General features: G+C 36.1%; 1 protein-coding gene across 3 annotated transcripts in view; it reads right to left on the bottom strand.

Annotated features, from left to right (window-relative positions):
- The window catches only part of tub (TUB bipartite transcription factor), an 89,634-nt gene extending 70,051 nt beyond the window's left edge, over window positions 1-19,583 (bottom strand). Inside the window, exon 1 of one of the 3 annotated variants that reach the window (XM_058401383.1) lies at window positions 19,347-19,583. In XM_058401383.1, the coding sequence (XP_058257366.1) occupies window positions 19,347-19,405 (59 nt within the window). In that variant the 5' untranslated portion in view covers window positions 19,406-19,583. The remainder of the gene's footprint in view (window positions 1-19,346) is intronic. The other 2 variants (XM_058401381.1, XM_058401385.1) reach the window with 2 other exon arrangements.
- Window positions 19,584-24,095: the final 4,512 nt, after the last annotated feature.

Below are 24,095 nucleotides of genomic sequence, written 5' to 3'. Positions count from 1 at the left end.
CTATACACTACACACTGAATCAGTACACTATACACTACACACTGAATCAGTACACTACACACTAATACACTAATACACTAATAAGCTACACTAACCCACTAATAAACTACACTAATACACTAATACACTACACTAATACACTACACTAATACATTAATACACTAATACACTAATACACTACACTAATACACTAATACACTAATAAACTACACTAATACACTAATACACTACACTAATACACTACACTAATACACTAATACACTACACTAATACACTACACTAATACACTACACTAATACACTAATACACTAATAAACTACACTAATACACTAATACACTACACTAATACACTAATACACTAATACACTAATAAACTACACTAATACACTAATACACTACACTAATACACTAATAAACTACACTAATACACTAATACACTACACTAATACACTAATACACTACACTAATACACTACACTAATACACTAATACACTACACTAATACACTAATACACTACACTAATACACTACACAAATACAATACACACTACACTAATACACTACACTAATCCACTAATACACTACACTAATACAATACACACTACACAAATACAATACACACTACACTAATACACTACACTAATCCACTAATACACTACACTAATACAATACACACTACACAAATACAATACACACTACACTAATACACTACACAAATACAATACACACTACACTAATACACTACACTAATCCACTAATACACTACACTAATACACTACAGAAATACAATACACACTACACTAATCCACTACACAAATACAATACACACTACACTAATCCACTAATACACTACACTAATACACTACACAAATACAATACACACTACACTAATACACTACACAAATACAATACACACTACACTAATACACTAATACACTACACAAATACAATACACACTACACTAATACACTAATACACTACACTAATACAATACACACTACACTAATACACTAATACACTAATACACTACACTAATACACTACACAAATACAATACACACTACACTAATACACTACACAAATACAATACACACTACACTAATACACTAATACACTACACTAATACAATACACACTACACTAATACACTAATACACTAATACACTACACTAATCCACTACACAAATACAATACACACTACACTAATCCACTAATACACTACACTAATACACTACACAAATACAATACACACTACACTAATACACTACACAAATACAATACACACTACACTAATACACTAATACACTACACTAATACAATACACACTACACTAATACACTAATACACTAATACACTACACTAATACACTACACTAATACAATACACACTACACTAATACACTAATACAATAATACACTACACTAATACACTACACAAATACAATACACACTACACTAATACACTACACAAATACAATACACACTACACTATACACTACACACTGAATCAATACTCTATACACTGAATCAGTACACTACACACTACACACTGAATCAGTACACTACAAACTGAATCAGTACACTACAAACTGAATCAGTACACTATACACTACACACTGAATCAATACATTACACACTGAATCAATGCACTATACACTACACAGTGAATCAGTACAATATACACTACACACTGAATCAGTACACTATACACTACACACTGAATCAGTACACTATACACTACACACTGAATCAGTACACTATACACTACACACTGAATCAGTACACTACACACTGAATCAGTACACTATACACTACACACTGAATCAGTACACTACACACTAAAACAGTACACTATACACTTCACACTGAATCAGTGCACTACACACTAAAACAGTACACTATACACTACACACTGAATCAGTACAATATACACTACACACTGAATCAGTACACTATACACTACACACTGAATCAGTACACTATACACTACACACTGAATCAGTAAACTATACACTACACACTGAATCAATACACTGCACACTGAATCAGTACACTATACACTACACACTGAATCAGTACACTATACACTACACACTGAATCAGTACACTATACACTACACACTGAATCAGTACACTATACACTACACACTGAATCAGTACACTATACACTACACACTGAATCAGTACACTATACACTACACACTGAATCAGTACACTACACACTAATACACTAATACACTAATAAGCTACACTAACCCACTAATACACTACACTAATACACTAATACACTACACTAATACACTACACTAATACATTAATACACTAATACACTAATACACTAATACACTAATAAACTACACTAATACACTAATACACTACACTAATACACTACACTAATACACTAATACACTACACTAATACACTACACTAATACACTACACTAATACACTAATACACTACACTAATACACTACACTAATACACTACACTAATACACTAATACACTAATAAACTACACTAATACACTAATACACTACACTAATACACTAATACACTAATACACTAATACACTACACTAATACACTAATACACTACACTAATACACTAATACACTAATACACTAATAAACTACACTAATACACTAATACACTACACTAATACACTAATACACTAATACACTAATAAACTACACTAATACACTATTACACTACACTAATACACTAATACACTAATACACTAATAAACTACACTAATACACTAATACACTACACTAATACACTAATACACTAATACACTACACTAATACACTAATACACTACACTAATACACTAATACACTAATACACTACACTAATACACTAATACACTACACTAATACACTAATACACTAATACACTAATAAACTACACTAATACACTAATACACTACACTAATACACTAATACACTAATACACTAATAAACTACACTAATACACTAATACACTACACTAATACACTAATACACTAATACACTAATACACTACACTAATACACTACACTAATACACTAATACACTAATAAACTACACTAATACACTAATACACTACACTAATACACTAATACACTAATACACTAATAAACTACACTAATACACTAATACACTACACTAATACACTAATACACTAATACACTAATAAACTACACTAATACACTAATACACTACACTAATACACTAATACACTAATACACTAATACACTACACTAATACACTACACTAATACACTAATACACTAATAAACTACACTAATACACTAATACACTACACTAATACACTAATACACTAATACACTAATAAACTACACTAATACACTAATACACTACACTAATACACTAATACACTAATACACTAATACACTACACTAATACACTACACTAACTACACTAATACACTAATAAACTACACTAATACACTAATACACTACACTAATACACTACACTACACTAATACACTAATAAACTACACTAATACACTAATACACTACACTAATACACTAATACACTAATACACTAATAAACTACACTAATACACTAATACACTACACTAATACACTAATACACTAATACACTAATAAACTACACTAATACACTAATACACTACACTAATACACTAATACACTAATACACTAATAAACTACACTAATACACTAATACACTACACTAATACACTAATACACTACACTAATACACTACACAAATACAATACACACTACACTAATACACTACACTAATCCACTAATACACTACACTAATACAATACACACTACACAAATACAATACACACTACACTAATACACTACACGAATCCACTAATACACTACACTAATACAATACACACTACACAAATACAATACACACTACACTAATACACTACACAAATACAATACACACTACACTAATACACTACACTAATACACTACACAAATACAATACACACTACACTAATCCACTAATACACTACACTAATCCACTACACAAATACAATACACACTACACTAATCCACTAATACACTACACTAATACACTACACAAATACAATACACACTACACTAATACACTACACTAATCCACTAATACACTACACACTAATACACTACACTAATACAATACACACTACACTAATACACTACACAAATACAATACACACTACACTAATACACTACACTAATCCACTAATACACTACACAAATACAATACACACTACACTAATACACTACACTAATCCACTAATACACTACACAAATACAATACACACTACACTAATACACTACACAAATACAATACACACTACACTAATACACTACACTAATCCACTAATACACTACACAAATACAATACACACTACACTAATACACTACACTAATCCACTAATACACTACACAAATACAATACACACTACACTAATACACTACACTAATCGACTAATACACAACACTAATACAATACACACTACACAAATACAATACACACTACACTAATACACTACACAAATACAATACACACTACACTAATACACTACACTAATCCACTAATACACAACACTAATACAATACACACTACACAAATACAATACACACTACACTAATACACTACACAAATACAATACACACTACACTAATACACTACACTAATCCACTAATACACAACACTAATACAATACACACTACACAAATACAATACACACTACACTAATACACTACACAAATACAATACACACTACACTAATCCACTAATACACTACACTAATACACTACACAAATACAATACACACTACACTAATCCACTAATACACTACACTAATACACTACACAAATACAATACACACTACACTAATCCACTAATACACTACACACTAATACACTACACTAATACACTACACAAATACAATACACACTACACTAATACACTACACTAATCCACTAATACACTACACTAATACAATACACACTACACAAATACAATACACACTACACTAATACACTACACTAATCCACTAATACACTACACTAATACAATACACACTACACAAATACAATACACACTACACTAATACACTACACTAATCCACTAATACACTACACTAATACAATACACACTACACAAATACAATACACACTACACTAATACACTACACAAATACAATACACACTACACTAATACACTACACAAATACACTACACAAATACAATACACACTACACTAATCCACTAATACACTACACTAATACACTACACAAATACAATACACACTACACTAATCCACTACACTAATCCACTAATACACTACACTAATACACTACACAAATACAATACACACTACACTAATACACTACACAAATACAATACACACTAAACTAATCCACTAATACACTACACTAATCCACTAATACACTACACTAATACACTACACAAATACAATACACACTACACTAATACACTACACAAATACAATACACACTACACTAATACACTAATACACTAATACACTAATACACTACACTAATACACTAGACAAATACAATACACACTACACTAATACACTAATACACTACACAAATACAATACACACTACACTAATACACTAATACACTACACTAATACACTAATACACTAATACACTACACAAATACAATACACACTACACTAATACACTACACAAATACAATACACACTACACTAATACACTACACAAATACAATACACACTACACTAATACACTACACAAATACAATACACACTACACTAATACACTACACAAATACAATACACACTACACTAATACACTAATACACTACACTAATACAGTACACAAATACAATACACACTACACTAATACACTACACAAATACAATACACACTACACTAATACACTAATACACTACACTAATACACTACACAAACACAATACACACTACACTAATACACTAATACACTAATACACTAATACACTACACTAATACAATACACAAATACAATACACACTACACTAATACACTAATACACTAATACACTACACTAATACACTACACAAATACAATACACACTACACTAATACACTACACAAATACAATACACACTACACTAATACACTACACAAATACAATACACACTACACTAATACACTAATACACTAATACACTACACTAATACACTACACAAATACAATACACACTACACTAATACACTACACAAATACAATACACACTACACTAATACACTAATACACTACACTAATACAATACACACTACACTAATACACTAATACACTAATACACTACACTAATACACTAATACAATACACACTACACTAATACACTAATACACTAATACACTACACTAATACACTACACAAATACAATACACACTACACTAATACACTACACAAATACAATACACACTACACTAATACACTACACAAATACAATACACACTACACTAATACACTAATACACTAATACACTACACTAATACACTACACAAATACAATACACACTACACTAATACACTACACAAATACAATACACACTACACTAATACACTAATACACTACACTAATACAATACACACTACACTAATACACTAATACACTACACTAATACACTAATACACTACACAAATACAATACACACTACACTAATACACTACACAAATACAATACACACTACACTAATACACTACACAAATACAATACACACTACACTAATACACTACACAAATACAATACACACTACACTAATACACTAATACACTACACTAATACAATACACACTACACTAATCCACTAATACACTACACTAATACACTACACACTACACTAATGCAATACACACTACATTAATACAATACACACTACACTAATCCACTACACTAATACACTAATACACTACACAAATACAATACACACTACACTAATACACTACACAAATACAATACACACTACACTAATACACTAATACACTACACTAATACAATACACACTACACTAATACACTAATACACTACACTAATACACTACACAAATACAATACACACTACACTAATACACTACACAAATACAATACACACTACACTAATACACTACACAAATACAATACACACTACACTAATACACTACACAAATACAATACACACTACACTAATACACTACACAAATACAATACACACTACACTAATACACTAATACACTAATACACTACACTAATACACTACACAAATACAATACACACTACACTAATACACTACACTAATACACTACACAAATACAATACACACTACACTAATCCACTACACAAATACAATACACACTACACTAATCCACTAATACACTACACTAATACACTACACACTACACTAATGCAATACACACTACATTAATACAATACACACTACACTAATCCACTACACTAATACACTAATACACTACACAAATACAATACACACTACACTAATACACTACACAAATACAATACACACTACACTAATACACTACACAAATACAATACACACTACACTAATACACTAATACACTACACCAATACAATACACACTACACTAATACACTAATACACTACACTAATACACTAATACACTACACAAATACAATACACACTACACTAATACACTACACAAATACAATACACACTACACTAATACACTACACAAATACAATACACACTACACTAATACACTAATACACTACACTAATACACTAATACACTACACAAATACAATACACACTACACTAATACACTACACAAATACAATACACACTACACTAATACACTACACAAATACAATACACACTACACTAATACACTAATACACTACACTAATACAATACACACTACACTAATACACTAATACACTACACAAATACAATACACACTACACTAATACACTACACAAATACAATACACACTACACTAATACACTACACTAATACACTACACAAATACAATACACACTACACTAATCCACTACACAAATACAATACACACTACACTAATCCACTAATACACTACACTAATACACTACACACTACACTAATGCAATACACACTACATTAATACAATACACACTACACTAATCCACTACACTAATCCACTAATACACTACACTAATACACTACACAATTACAATACACACTACACTAATACACTACACACTACACTAATACACTACACAAATACAATACACACTACACTAATCCACTAATACACTACAGTAATACACTACACAAATACAATACACACTACACTAATCCACTAATACACTACACTAATACACTACACAAATACAATACACACTACACTAATCCACTAATACACTACACTAATACACTACACAAATACAATACACACTACACTAATCCACTAATACACTACACTAATACACTACACAAATACAATACACACTACACTAATCCACTAATCCACTACACTAATACACTAATACACTACACTAATGCAATACACACTACACAAATACAATACACACTACACTAATCCACTAATACACTACACTAATCCACTAATACACTACACTAATACACTACACAAATACAATACACACTACACTAATACACTAATACACTACACAAATACAATACACACTACACTAATACACTACACAAATACAATACACACTACACTAATACACTACACTAATCCACTAATACACTACACAAATACAATACACACTACACTAATACACTACACAAATACAATACACACTACACTAATACACTACACTAATCCACTAATACACTACACTAATACACTACACAAATACAATACACACTACACTAATCCACTAATACACTACACAAATACAATACACACTACACTAATACACTACACTAATCCACTAATACACTACACAAATACAATACACACTACACTAATACACTACACAAATACAATACACACTACACTAATACACTACACTAATCCACTAATACACTACACTAATACACTACACAAATACAATACACACTACACTAATACACTAATACACTACACAAATACAATACACACTACACTAATCCACTAATACACTACACTAATACACTACACACTACACTAATGCAATACACACTACATTAATACAATACACACTACACTAATACACTAATACACTACACAAATACAATACACACTACACTAATACACTAATACACTACACTAATACACTACACACTACACTAATGCAATACACACTACATTAATACAATACACACTACACTAATCCACTACACTAATCCACTAATACACTACACTAATACACTACACAATTACAATACACACTACACTAATACACTACACACTACACTAATACACTACACAAATACAATACACACTACACTAATCCACTAATACACTACACTAATCCACTAATACACTACACTAATACACTACACAAATACAATACACACTACACTAATCCACTAATACACTACACTAATACACTACACAAATACAATACACACTACACTAATCCACTAATCCACTACACTAATACACTAATACACTACACTAATGCAATACACACTACACAAATACAATACACACTACACTAATCCACTAATACACTACACTAATACACTACACAAATACAATACACACTACACTAATCCACTAATACACTACACTAATACACTACACAAATACAATACACACTACACTAATCCACTAATACACTACACTAATCCACTAATACACTACACTAATACACTACACAAATACAATACACACTACACTAATCCACTAATCCACTACACTAATACACTAATACACTACACTAATGCAATACACACTACACAAATACAATACACACTACACTAATCCACTAATACACTACACTAATCCACTAATACACTACACTAATACACTACACAAATACAATACACACTACACTAATCCACTAATACACTACACTAATCCACTAATACACTACACTAATACACTACACAAATACAATACACACTACACTAATACACTAATACACTACACAAATACAATACACACTACACTAATACACTAATACACTACACAAATACAATACACACTACACTAATACACTACACTAATCCACTAATACACTAATACACTACACTAATGCAATACACACTACACAAATACAATACACACTACACTAATCCACTAATACACTACACTAATCCACTAATACACTACACTAATACACTACACAAATACAATACACACTACACTAATACACTAATACACTACACAAATACAATACACACTACACTAATACACTACACTAATCCACTAATACACTACACAAATACAATACACACTACACTAATACACTACACAAATACAATACACACTACACTAATCCACTAATACACTACACTAATCCACTAATACACTACACTCATACACTACACAAATACAATACACACTACACTAATACACTAATACACTACACAAATACAATACACACTACACTAATACACTAATACACTACACTAATACACTACACACTACACTAATGCAATACACACTACATTAATACAATACACACTACACTAATCCACTACACTAATCCACTAATACACTACACAAATACAATACACACTACACTAATACACTAATACACTACACAAATACAATACACACTACACTAATCCACTAATACACTACACTAATACAATACACACTACACTAATCCACTAATACACTACACTACACACTACACAAATACAATACACACTACACTAATACACTACACTAATCCATTAATACACTACACTCATACACTACACAAATACAATACACACTACACTAATACACTAATACACTACACAAATACAATACACACTACACTAATACACTAATACACTACACTAATACACTACACAAATACAATACACACTACACTAATCCACTAATACACTACACTAATACACTACACACTACACTAATGCAATACACACTACATTAATACAATACACACTACACTAATCCACTACACTAATCCACTAATACACTACACAATTACAATACACACTACACTAATACACTAATACACTACACAAATACAATACACACTACACAAATACAATACACACTACACTAATACACGACACAAATACAATACACACTACACTAATCCACTAATACACTACACTAATACAATACACACTACACTAATCCACTAATACACTACACTACACACTACACTAATGCAATACACACTACATTAATACAATACACACTACACTAATCCACTAATACACTACACTACACACTACACTAATGCAATACACACTACATTAATACAATACGCACTACACTAATCCACTAATACACTACACTAATACACTACACAATTACAATACACACTACACTAATACACTAATACACTACACTAATACACTAGATACACACTCTAGAGTATTCAGTGCTCTTGAACAGTGAGTACAGATTAACAGGAACATTTGTATTTGTTTTTAAACAGACAGATAAAATAACTTGATACAGGCTTCATGCTCCAAGGCCAAGATGTTCTCCACAGTCCATGCTAATAAGAAGAATATGTTCCTTATTGTTCCTGAGTGAAAATGTATTCATGCCTCACTTCTCACATCTCTAATGCGGTACACAGCCTTGTATTATAGACTGTCTTTGTTTGTAGATCTGGTTCTGTTTCAGGAGAAGTGCTCAGGGGTGTGTGTTTAGCGTGATGGATTACTGTTCCTGGAGTTTAATGGAGGATGGTGGAGGTGTACACAGGTTGTAGAACTGAAGTTTTTTCAGATACTGAATTATTTAACTAAAGGAGACATCCCTTTATGTATTTGTGTAATTAGAGCAGACTGGCTTCTCATTATGACACATATTTGCTTCTGCAGACCCACTGGAACATCAACAACACCAAACCATCCATTATTGTCTATTATTTTTACAGTTAAAATAAGATTTAATTGTTAAAGTGTGTAGGCCATTCAGTGAACTTCACAGCAGGAATAAAAAGCGTGTGTCTACAGTGTGAGGACTACAGCTTCAGCACAGAAACATCCAGTTACCTTCATACCTGATCTCTCTGCTGCACAAAACTGACCACCACAAACCTTTAAAAAAACCAACAAGATGCAGGAGACACAGACTGAAGAAAAGAGAAGAGGCTAATAATTTCTCTAATTTTCTCCCTCTCTCTTTCCCTCTCTGTCTCTCTCTGTCTCTCTCTCTCTCTCTCTCTCTCTCTCTCTCTCTCTCTCAGTGATTACAAAATAAAGTTCTCAGTTTTTGACCCTGATCTCAGATCCTCAGCTTCAGATAAAACTCATTAGCATGCTAACATTGTACTTACTGTACAATATACAGATAATTAACAGATACGTGATTTGCTTTTAAAGCTCTCCGGTCTTTTCAGTCTCTTTGTTCTTCTGCTGCAGGGTTTTATTCTGACTGAGCAGGAGTCACACCTGATTCCACTTGTTTAATCAGTTCATCCTGGTCTCTAATCAGTGATGAAGTGGCTCCTACTTAGCTGGAATCAGGACCTGCAGCCTCACTAGTGTTTTTGAGAATAAGATTGAAGAGCCACACTTTAGAGAAAAGAAGTGAACATCATACTGGTATATGATGTGGATTTGTTTGGACATGACTAGAAACACTGGGTTTATTCTGAACACAGAGAAGAATTAAGGCTCCAGACATAATCATGATTCATAACAACACACACAGGACATACAGGACACACACTGGACATACAGGACACACACTGGACATACAGGACACATACAGGACACACACCTGGCAGACAGACACACACAGGACATACAGGACACACACTGGACATACAGGACACATACAGGACACACACCTGGCAGACAGACACACACAGGACATACAGGACACACACTGGACATAAAGGACACACACAGGACATACAGGACACACACCAGACATACAGGACACACACTGGACATACAGGACATACAGGACACACACTGGATAATGTTTCTATAGAAATACATTCTTATTCAGTCAGTTTGTTAGACTGATACTGATAAGGTCAAATGCCTCTCTAAAGGCTGGCTACACACACGACCATTTCAGATCTTCACAGATTTTAAAAACATGGGAGACCACAGACATAAGGACAGTTTCAACTGATTTTAAACATTATAAATCCTTTAAACGCATACACTAGATGATTCAATCAGACCAGGAGACCACACACCTGCCGTGTGTAGCGACGATTTCATGTTCAATCACACAAGTGTCAAACTGCCGTGTTTGTGAGCTGTAAAAGTACACAACATGGTGAGGCTTCCCAGGCTGCTCACTCTCAGTGGAAGTTATGGGAATTCTGCCGGAGTCTCTCGGATCAGGATTCTTAAACATTTGATATAATTATGGTTGGAGATCAGGGAGACTCCGACTCAATCAGGAGCAGTAAAATAAGTGTTTTTCACACATTTGAGGATTAATTAGACAAATAATCAGTTGTGAAAAACCTTGAATCAGGCCACACCCCCACAATCATTCGAGGGGGCAAACCAGGCCCAAAATCAGGCATAAAATGGTTTAGTGTTTAAAGCACAGGTTCCAGCCCTGGGCCTGGAGTGTTTGTGTTGTTTCCCTGCTGTAACACACCTGATTACTCAGGAAGCACTGTTAAGTAGATGATTCTTTGAATGAGAGCAGGGTTAGGAATGATTACTATAACCAAGAAGAAATAAAGAACCTCTGCTAATACTTTAACTGTTCATGCAACAATTTGTGGCAAAATGAGGAATTCCATCAATTTATCTTCAAACTGAATTCATCTTCCTTAATGACCATTTTGTTGTCATCATTCTGACCGAACACTGGACATGAGATGGGAATACACATTGGATGGGATACCAGGGATGAGCTGGGATTGCAGGGATGTAGTAGAATAGTAGGTAAAGTGTTGGACTACTGATCTGAAGGTTGTCTGTTAGATTCCCATGTCCACCAAACTGCCACTGCCGGGCCCCTGAGCAAGGCCCTCAACCCTAAATAGCTTAGTTATATAAAAAGAGATAAAATGTAAGTCTGGATAAATGTAAATGGATACCAGTACATCTCTGGGCATTACACACACTCATTCATACCTAGGGGCAATTAATCCTAGCATGCTTCTGAGATGTGGGAATCAACCGGAGAACCATGAGGAATGAACACACAGAGAGGGTGTGAAACTCAGCACAGTAACCTGGGCTCAGGATTGAACCCGGAGCTGTGAGGAGACTCCAGCACTCTGCACCAGCACTCTGCCCAGTCACCCTCTTTATTCTTTTTCATTAATGTAACTTTATTTTTCACCATCATCCACTGTGCTGCTTTCTCTTTTATTCCTCTGCTAGTTTCATGTTCTTCTTCCTGCAATTCCTGTTTGCATCAATGAAATAAGATAGTGGAAAATTGTGGAACACAATATCCTGACCTTCAGAGGTTTTCTAGGATAGAGTTTGGGTTTGAGGGTTTTGGGATTCCTGCATTCTGCCATTCCTGTAGATGAAAGTGATCAGCAATTCCATGTACTCTGTGTTTTTCTTTTTAAAGCATGAATTATTGTTGATCTTCCAGCACACTTTGCCATCAGTGCATTGAAGCAGGTTTGTGTGTGTGCAGGGTTTCAGTCCTTCAGGTCAGTGTGAAGGTCTAGCAGTATATCATGGCTTCTTGATTTGAGATTAAATTCATCCATTCTTCATGGTTTGAGTTATATCTGCAGGACCTTCATCCAGGTTCCATCACAGCATCTTCAGACACAGAGCGATTTGTAAAGGCAGAGGGTCAGTGCTCCAGATGAGGGTCAGTGGTGTGAGTTTTACAGTGCTCCACCTGAGGGTCAGTGTGATGCAGGATCTCACACTGTTTCCAGTGTGTAATCATCATAAAGTCTGAGCTGTCCAAACATCTCTTTCTAATATTTTTTATGGCTGAACGATTGATCAGGTGTCAGAACGGCTGCATCTTAACTGAAATTTCTGACTATAAAGTGTTTCAGGCTTTCAACCAGTTAGCAGTTAGCATTATATAAAATGCCAATATAAACACCATCTCCACCAACAACACCATCTCCACCATCAACACCATCTCCACCATCAACACCATCTCCACAATAAACACCATCTCCACAATAAACACCATCTCCACCAACAACACCATCTCCACAATAAACACCATCTCCACCAACAACACCATCTCCACCATCAACACCATCTCCACCATCAACACCATCTCCACAATAAACACCATCTCCACAATAAACACCATCTCCACCAACAACACCATCTCCACAATAAACACCATCTCCACCATCAACACCATCTCCACAATAAACAACATCTCCACCAACAACACCATCTCCACCATCAACACCATCTCCATCAACAACACCATCTCCACAATAAACACCATCTCCACCATCAACACCATCTCCACAATAAACACCATCTCCACCAACAACACCATCTCCATCAACACCATCTCCACTATAAACACCATCTCCACCAACAACACCATCTCCATCATCAACACCATCTCCACCACCATCTCCACCAACAACACCATCTCCACCATCAACACCATCACCACCATAAACACCATCTCCACAATAAACACCATCTCCACCATCAACACCATCTCCACAATAAACACCATCTCCACAATAAACACCATCTCCACCATCAACACCATCTCCACAATAAACACCATCTCCACCATCAACACCATCTCCACTATAAACACCATCTCCACCACCATCTCCACCAACAACACCATCAACACCATCTCCACCAACAACACCATCTTAACCATCAACACCATCTCCACCATCAACACCATCTCCACAATAAACACCATCTCCACCATCAACACCATCTCCACCATCAACACCATCTCCACAATAAACACCATCTCCACCATCAACACCATCTCCACCATCAACACCATCTCCACAATAAACACCATCTCCACCATCAACACCATCTCCACAATAAACAACATCTCCACCAACAACACCATCTCCACCAACAACACCATCTCCATCAACAACACCATCTCCACAATAAACACCATCTCCATTATAAACACCATCTCCACAATAAACACCATCTCCACCAACAACACCATCTCCATCAACACCATCTCCACTATAAACACCATCTCCACCAACAACACCATCTCCATCATCAACACCATCTCCACCACCATCTCCACCAACAACACCATCTCCACCATCAACACCATCACCACCATAAACACCATCTCCACAATAAACACCATCTCCACCATCAACACCATCTCCACAATAAACACCATCTCCACCAACAACACCATCTCCATCAACAACACCATCTCCACAATAAACACCATCTCCATTATAAACACCATCTCCACAATAAACACCATCTCCACCAACAACACTATCTCCATCAACACCATCTCCACTATAAACACCATCTCCACCAACAACACCATCTCCACCACCAACACCATCTCCACCATCAACACCATCACCACCATAAACACCATCTCCACAATAAACACCATCTCCACCATCAACACCATCTCCACAATAAACACCATCTCCACCATCAACACCATCTCCACAATAAACACCATTTCCACCATCAACACCATCTCCACCATCAACACCATCTCCACAATAAACACCATCTCCACAATAAACATCATCTCCATTATAAACACCATTTCCACCAACCCCATCTCCACAATAAACACCATCTCCACCAACAACACCATCTCCATCATCAACACCATCTCCACTATAAACACCATCTCCACCACCATCTCCACCAACAACACCATCAACACCATCTCCACCAACAACACCATCTTAACCATCAACACCATCTCCACCATCAACACCATCTCCACAATAAACACCATCTCCACCAACAACACCATCTCCACCAACAACACCATCTCCATAATCAACACCATCTCCACCATCAACACCATCTCCATCAACAACACCATCTCCATTATAAACACCATTTCCACCATCAACACCATCTCCACAATAAACACCATCTCCATTATCAACACCATCTCCACAATAAACACCATCTCCACCAACAACACCATCTCCACCATCAACACCATCACCACCATAAACACCATAAACACCATCAACACCATCTCCACCATCAACACCATCTCCACAATAAACACCATCTCCACAATAAACACCATCAACACCATCTCCATTATAAACACCATCTCCACCATCAACATCATCTCCACAATAAACACCATCAACACCATCTCCACAATAAACACCATCTCCACCATCAACACCATCTCTACTATAAACACCATCTCCACCAACAACACCATCTCCATAATCAACACCATCTCCACCAAAAACACCATCTTAACCATCAACACTATCTCCAACATCAACACCATCTCCATAATAAACACCATCTCCATTATAAACACAATCTCCACCAACACCATCTCCATCAACTACACCATCTCCACAATAAACACCATCTCCACCATCAACACCATCTCCACAATAAACACCATCTCCACCATCAACACCATCTCCACAATAAACACCATCTCCACCATCAACACCATCTCCACAATAAACACCATCTCCACCATTAACACCATCTCCACAATAAACACCATCTCCGCCATCAACTCCATCTCCACAATAAACACCATCTCCACAATAAACACCATCTCCACCATCAACACCATCTCCACAATAAACACCATCTCCACCATTAACACCATCTCCACAATAAACACCATCTCCACCATCAACACCATCTCCACCATCAACATCATCTGTACTATAAACACCATCTCCACTATCAACACCATCTCCACCAGCATCTCCATCAACAACACCATCTCCACAATAAACACCATCTCCACCATCAACACCATCTCCACCATCAACACCATCTCCATAATAAACACCATCTCCACCATCAACACCATCTCCACAATAAACATCATCTCCATTATAAACACCATTTCCACAATAAACACCATCTCCACCATCAACACCATCTCCACCATCAACACCATCTCCATTATAAATACCATCTCCACAATAAACACCATCTCCACCAACAACACCATCTCCATCAACACCATCTCCACCAACAACACCATCTCCACAATAAACACCATCTCCACCAACAACACCATCTCCACAATAAACACCATCTCCACCATTAACACCATCTCCACAATAAACACCATCTCCACCATCAACACCATCTCCATTATAAATACCATCTCCACAATAAACACCATCTCCACCAACAACACCATCTCCATCAACACCATCTCCACAATAAACACCATCTCCAACAACAACACCATCTCCACCATCAACACCATCTCTACTATAAACACCATCTCCACTATCAACACCATCTCCACCACCATCTCCATCAACAACACCATCTCCATAATAAACACAATCTCCACCATTAACACCATCTCCACAATAAACACAATCTCCACCATCAACACCATCTCCATAATAAACACCATCTCCACCAACACTGTCTTGAAGACAGAGAGGCTCCACACTCATACAAGTGTTTTAAATAAGTTATCTTTTTATAGTCTAATATTCTATATTATTATTTATTGAGAGATTAAAGAGTTACACTGCTGTTTGCTTTTCTGTGAATCTGAAAGATGAAGCAGCAGTTCAGCAGAAAGTGTGAGGCATGTTAATGTCATATTCATACAAATAATAAACAAACATTAATAGTAATAGATATGTAATAAATGAAAAAATAATTAATAGAGATGTGTAAGAGGTAAATGAAAACCTTATGCTGATTTTTTGTTTACCGAAAATAGTTTTATTTTATACATCTTCATTCACATCTCCAGGAATATTCTCGATATAACTCGATTTCCTTCTGATCTCTGTATGATTTCCTTCTAATTTTAACAGGATCAGGGTTTCTCTCAACAGAACCCCTAAAATTTCCTCCTTTTCTTTAAGATGATGAAAAAGCGAAAAAGAAACCGAGTGATCTGGTGAAATATCCCTCAGCTGTATTATTTGTAGTTTCTGTATCAGGAGACAGGAAGTGATCTTTATGGCGTAATAACTCATTCAGGGCAGTATTTATATGAACATTATAAACGTTAATAACACCTTTAACTTCAACTCAAAGCGCTGAAATCGGTTCACACACAGCATGGTTTGTTATGGTTCGGAGGTAGCGCCTGTGTGTGTGTGTGTGTGTGTGTGTGTGTGTGTGATGCGCGTTTCTGCCACATCCACGCAGTGCCTTACCTGTCATAACTCCAGCGGCTGTAGGACATGCTCTTACTGCTGCCGACTCCGTCCATCATCCTCTCAGAAACGCGCTGTCTCACTCTGTCTCACTCTCTGTCTCACTCTCTGTCTCACTCTCTGTCTCACTCTCAGTGAGATCACTCCTGAACGATTTGACAGCCGGTTATTTTCCTGCGTGTTTCCGATACAGCACCGCGCAGCGACGCGCACGCGCCACACCGGCTGGATCAAAGACCACGGACTGTACCACTACAGCAGGAGGGCGGGGACAAGCAACGAGGGACGATCAATACACCACAGGACCATTTCAGAATAAAGGAATGTACCAGAGCAGGAGAAGGGGGTTATACAGTACACAAGGACTGATTCATATAGATTAAATATATAGAAAAGAGACTGTACCTATAGGGCAGGGGTGAGTGGGAGAGGGGGTAGGGTCAACTGTTCAGTTGTGTAGCCACACTAGAAGTAAAATCTTATTAATAAACATCAGACATATAGAGACTGTACCACATGGGAGGAAAAATATGAAAAATTATATGCATTCAGAATATGGACTGTACCACTGAGGAAGGGGGGAGATGTTTATCTGTTCAGCTCACTGGAGCATATTATTCTCAGAATCCTGACTGTACTTGATTCCTATACTATACATACATTATACAATATGTACTGTAGGTTTGAAGAATTCCACTTAATATTTTATGAAGTTTATAATTACATTATAGAGTGTTGTGACTTTATTAGGGTTGAAAGAGAAATAATATTGAGGTAGAATAAATCTTATCTTTATTTCTTTTTTATCTCATTTCCTTCAGATGGTCTTGAATTCTTCTCCATGCTGCATTTCAGGATGATGATGATGACGATGATGATGATGATGATGATAACTGGAAGCTTGACAGAGTGAGGAGATGACCAGCTTTAACATTCTGACCAGGTCTCAGAGGAATCACACTCTTTACTTCACAGAGTCAGACCATTGATAAGTCCAGGTCAGTGAGAGATATTAGATCCATGGAGCAGATACACTTCAGACATGCTGAAGATGGAAAAGGGAAAGTAGAAAAAGCTGTGGGTATTTTACAGGTTGAAGAAAGTGACAGCTCTGAATACTAAAAAGCTCCATTGTTTACGCTGACATTAATAAGACTCAGTGAATTTCACACTCTGTGGTGCAGAGATAAAAAGTCTACTACACAGTGCTGGATTAAATCAGAGGGAATGAAGTCAAACTCAGGCTTTAGTTTGAATATTAACTCTGGCAGGTTCTTTGTGCTGTGATGTTAACAGGGAACATGGAACTGATTCCCTGACATTTAATTTAGAGTTAATGAAAGAGAAAGAGAAGAGACTTCTGAACACAACAGGAATGAGTTTATTAACACTGTGAGATATCAAGGTTCACTAGAGGTTGTGACTATCACAGTCAGTACACTTACAAAGATTACACCAGTGGCGGACCGTCAGAGCCAGTAAGTCCTTCTCTGCTGGCCTAAACAGCAGTGATCTGAATCACTGACTTGCATCTTAATATATTTTCCATGAATGTGTATTACATTATTCCCAATAGTCTATTCTCTACATTTCATAGCTTTTCTCTCGGTTGTGCTGCTTCCAGTAGTGTATATTTATGATAAGATTATTTATCCAATCATATTTCAGACAGTGGCTGACATCATGTGTTGCCCGGCCTTAAGGCCTTCAGAATCAATAGTGCAGGCGCCCGGAGCTTAAAATAAGTGGCAATGAAACACCAATACCTTAACCAATCAGATTTGGAGTTGGCGTCACTGGGGCCATCAAGCAGGCAAACGATTACGTCAGCAATTTCCCGTCCTTGATTGGATAATTGGAGCAGTCAGAGGCAGCGAACCACACAAACTAAATAAAATATATATATTTTAACTCACAATGGCTGACAGAGGAGAAGAAATTGATTTGGACGCGGACATCCTTACTAATGTATTTTCAAGGCGGACTTTTCAATAAAATCCTTTTGATTCTTCAAAAAAGTTGGTAAGATTTTTCAAGAACCATTTCTGCTTTTGGGTTTTCTTTTTTTCTGGGTTTTCAGTTTTCCTTCATTCCAGATCCCCGAGGTGGGCTGTGGGGTTTTTTTTTGCTGCAGTGAAAAGAAACTTGTGAGACTGAATTGTGTTAATTTGTGTTTTTTTTGCTATATGTAATGTAATGTTATTCATGTTCGCTATAAGAGCCTGTGACACAGCGCACTGTTATACAGTGTTTCTATATTCACTGTGTCTCATTTCGGATGCTGCGTCCTCCGGAGATTGCAGTTTGCTGCATACGGCATCAAGAATGTCTTTATTGAGAAAAGTAACCGTAATAAAATGGACTATTCCTTGTGAGGTGTGAAATACTGTAGACTAATTTCTTTTTTACTTTGTTATTTAACGGTTGATTAGTATCTATTGCCGTGGCGTCATAATGGTATTGAGGTGGATTAATTCAGGAAGGACATCAGTGAAGGCCTAGGTGTGAAATGCACTGCCTGCCACTGACACACACACAATACAAGTGTGAATAAGTGTTGCAATTAAAAACACACAAACACTGTTGAGATGTTATTTAGATATGGACAATTTATTTAAAAAAGAAGAAGAAAGGACATTTGACAAATTATTATATTTAAACAGAAACTGAGAAATAATTCAATTTAAAATAAATTAATTTAAAAGAATCAGAAACACACACACACACACAATAAAATAACAGTTTAATGAAAACAGAACATCTACTGGTGTTTTCTTAGGAGGAAACGCACAGACAACCGGAGAACCCAAAGGAACCTGTCATTATCAGTTTGGTAGCTGAAAAATGTTTAATTTAATGTCCTTTGATTAAACCAAATGCAGAGAGGAAATACACACACCTGATGTCATACAGGCACAATAGCGAGAGACTTCTTCCATTACAAAGACTTGACCCTTGATCTCAAACTGATGCTGTTGGTAATTTCAGTGACCATGTCTTTATCATCATGTCCTGCCTCTGAACACCCTGCAAACTCAAACTCTGGATCAGTGGAGGATCCATCACTTAAAAAATTGTATGAGTCATGTTTCACATTAGTGCTCTCAACCATGAACATACATCACCTCTGGTAACCCACCCCGCAAGATATCCCACAATTCCTAGTTTTCTATGGAAATATACTCACAACCCTGAGATATTCTGGCCAAAGCAGGATCACGCACTGGTCTGCACACTGCCTCAAAGTGTCTTACCTTCTAATGCCATCAACCTGAGCTGAGAGCCCTGAGGTGACCACCACAGTTGAAATTCTACAAGTATACCATGAAATGAACTAAAGCTAAGGCTAGTGGTTTGTGTCATTTACATTTAAATTTACTTCTACAGAATTTGGCCCTTATCCAGAGCAAAAGAGTGACAAAAGTGCTTTTGAAGCTTCTATCACTGAATACATCAATACAAGCTCACTTGGTCACAGCCATCAGTATAAAACTCTGTTGGGATGAAACACAGTCTGAAGAGCATACATACTATTCTGAGCAAGACAAGAGCGAGTTTGAATATTTTAGGAAGAGATAGGTCGTCACCTGTCGTTATTAGACAGCCATTAACTGAAATGTTCAGATATCTAGGGGAAGTCCATTCCACCTCCTCTTCACCAGAACAGACCAGAGTTTTGATGCATGCATTACCCTGGGAGATGGAGGACCAGTTGAGCAGAGCTGGAGGATCTGAGGGAACAATATGCAGTGTGAGGAGTGATAAGAGGGAGCTGGTCTGTTTTTAGATTTGTAGACGAGCATCAGTGTGTTAAATCTGATGCATGTCGCTACTGGAAGCCAGTGGAGGAGCACAGCAGTGGGTTTTTGTGGAGGAACTTCAGAAGGTTGAAGTCATGCAAGCTGCATTCTGGAACATCTGAAGAGGTTGAATTGTGCTCAGATGTAGAGGATTACAGTCCAGTCCTGAAAATGACAAGAGACAGAACAAGCACCTGATTGGCTTTTCTGGATAAAAATGGCCGGAAGTTCAATTCAATTCAATTCAATTCAATTTATTTTGTATAGCGCCTTTTACAATGAACATTGTCTCAAAGCAGCTTTACAAAAAAAGAAAACAGAGAAAGGGGAGGGGAAAATGAAAAATAATAATAAAAATAAAAAATAAAAAAAATAACTAATTAACTAGAAATAAGAATAAATTACTAAATTCTATAATTAGACTATTTTTCCCTAATGAGAAGCCTGTGGCAATGGTGGCAAGGAAAAACTCCCTGGGATGGAAAGGAAGAAACCTTGAGAGGAACCAGGCTCAGAAGGGAACCATCCTCATTTGGGTGACACTAAACAGAAAATAATGTAACTGTAACTGATTAATGTCCTTTCTACAACAGCAATCAATGACCCATGAGGAACTATTAGGTCAGTGTAGTTTCTAAGGTCATTATAGACACTAATTCTTTGCTGTCACGAGCTGACAGATGAAATGGCAGATCTGTGATGGTGTGAAAGTCCCCAAGTGTCTCTGTCCATGGCTGTCTCCTGGTCCACACAGATCCATCCACAGCATCAGGGGGCACCATCAAGCGACGAGACTCTGACCAGGGGTAGGGCAGTGGTCACACTGGAAACTGGCAAACACTGGGAGCTCAGGAGTGGGGTGTATAGCTCCACAGAGAAAGTAGAGAGAGAAAGAGAAAGATATTAAGTTTCTGATCATGTGATGCTTAAAGACAATGTAGAATTATGT

The sequence above is a fragment of the Hemibagrus wyckioides genome, linkage group LG10, assembly GCF_019097595.1.
Source record: "Hemibagrus wyckioides isolate EC202008001 linkage group LG10, SWU_Hwy_1.0, whole genome shotgun sequence".
In the NCBI taxonomy this organism is placed as follows: Eukaryota; Metazoa; Chordata; class Actinopteri; order Siluriformes; family Bagridae; genus Hemibagrus; species Hemibagrus wyckioides.
Note: the sequence above shows the minus strand (reverse complement) of the source record. Positions and strands in the feature narration are given on the sequence as shown.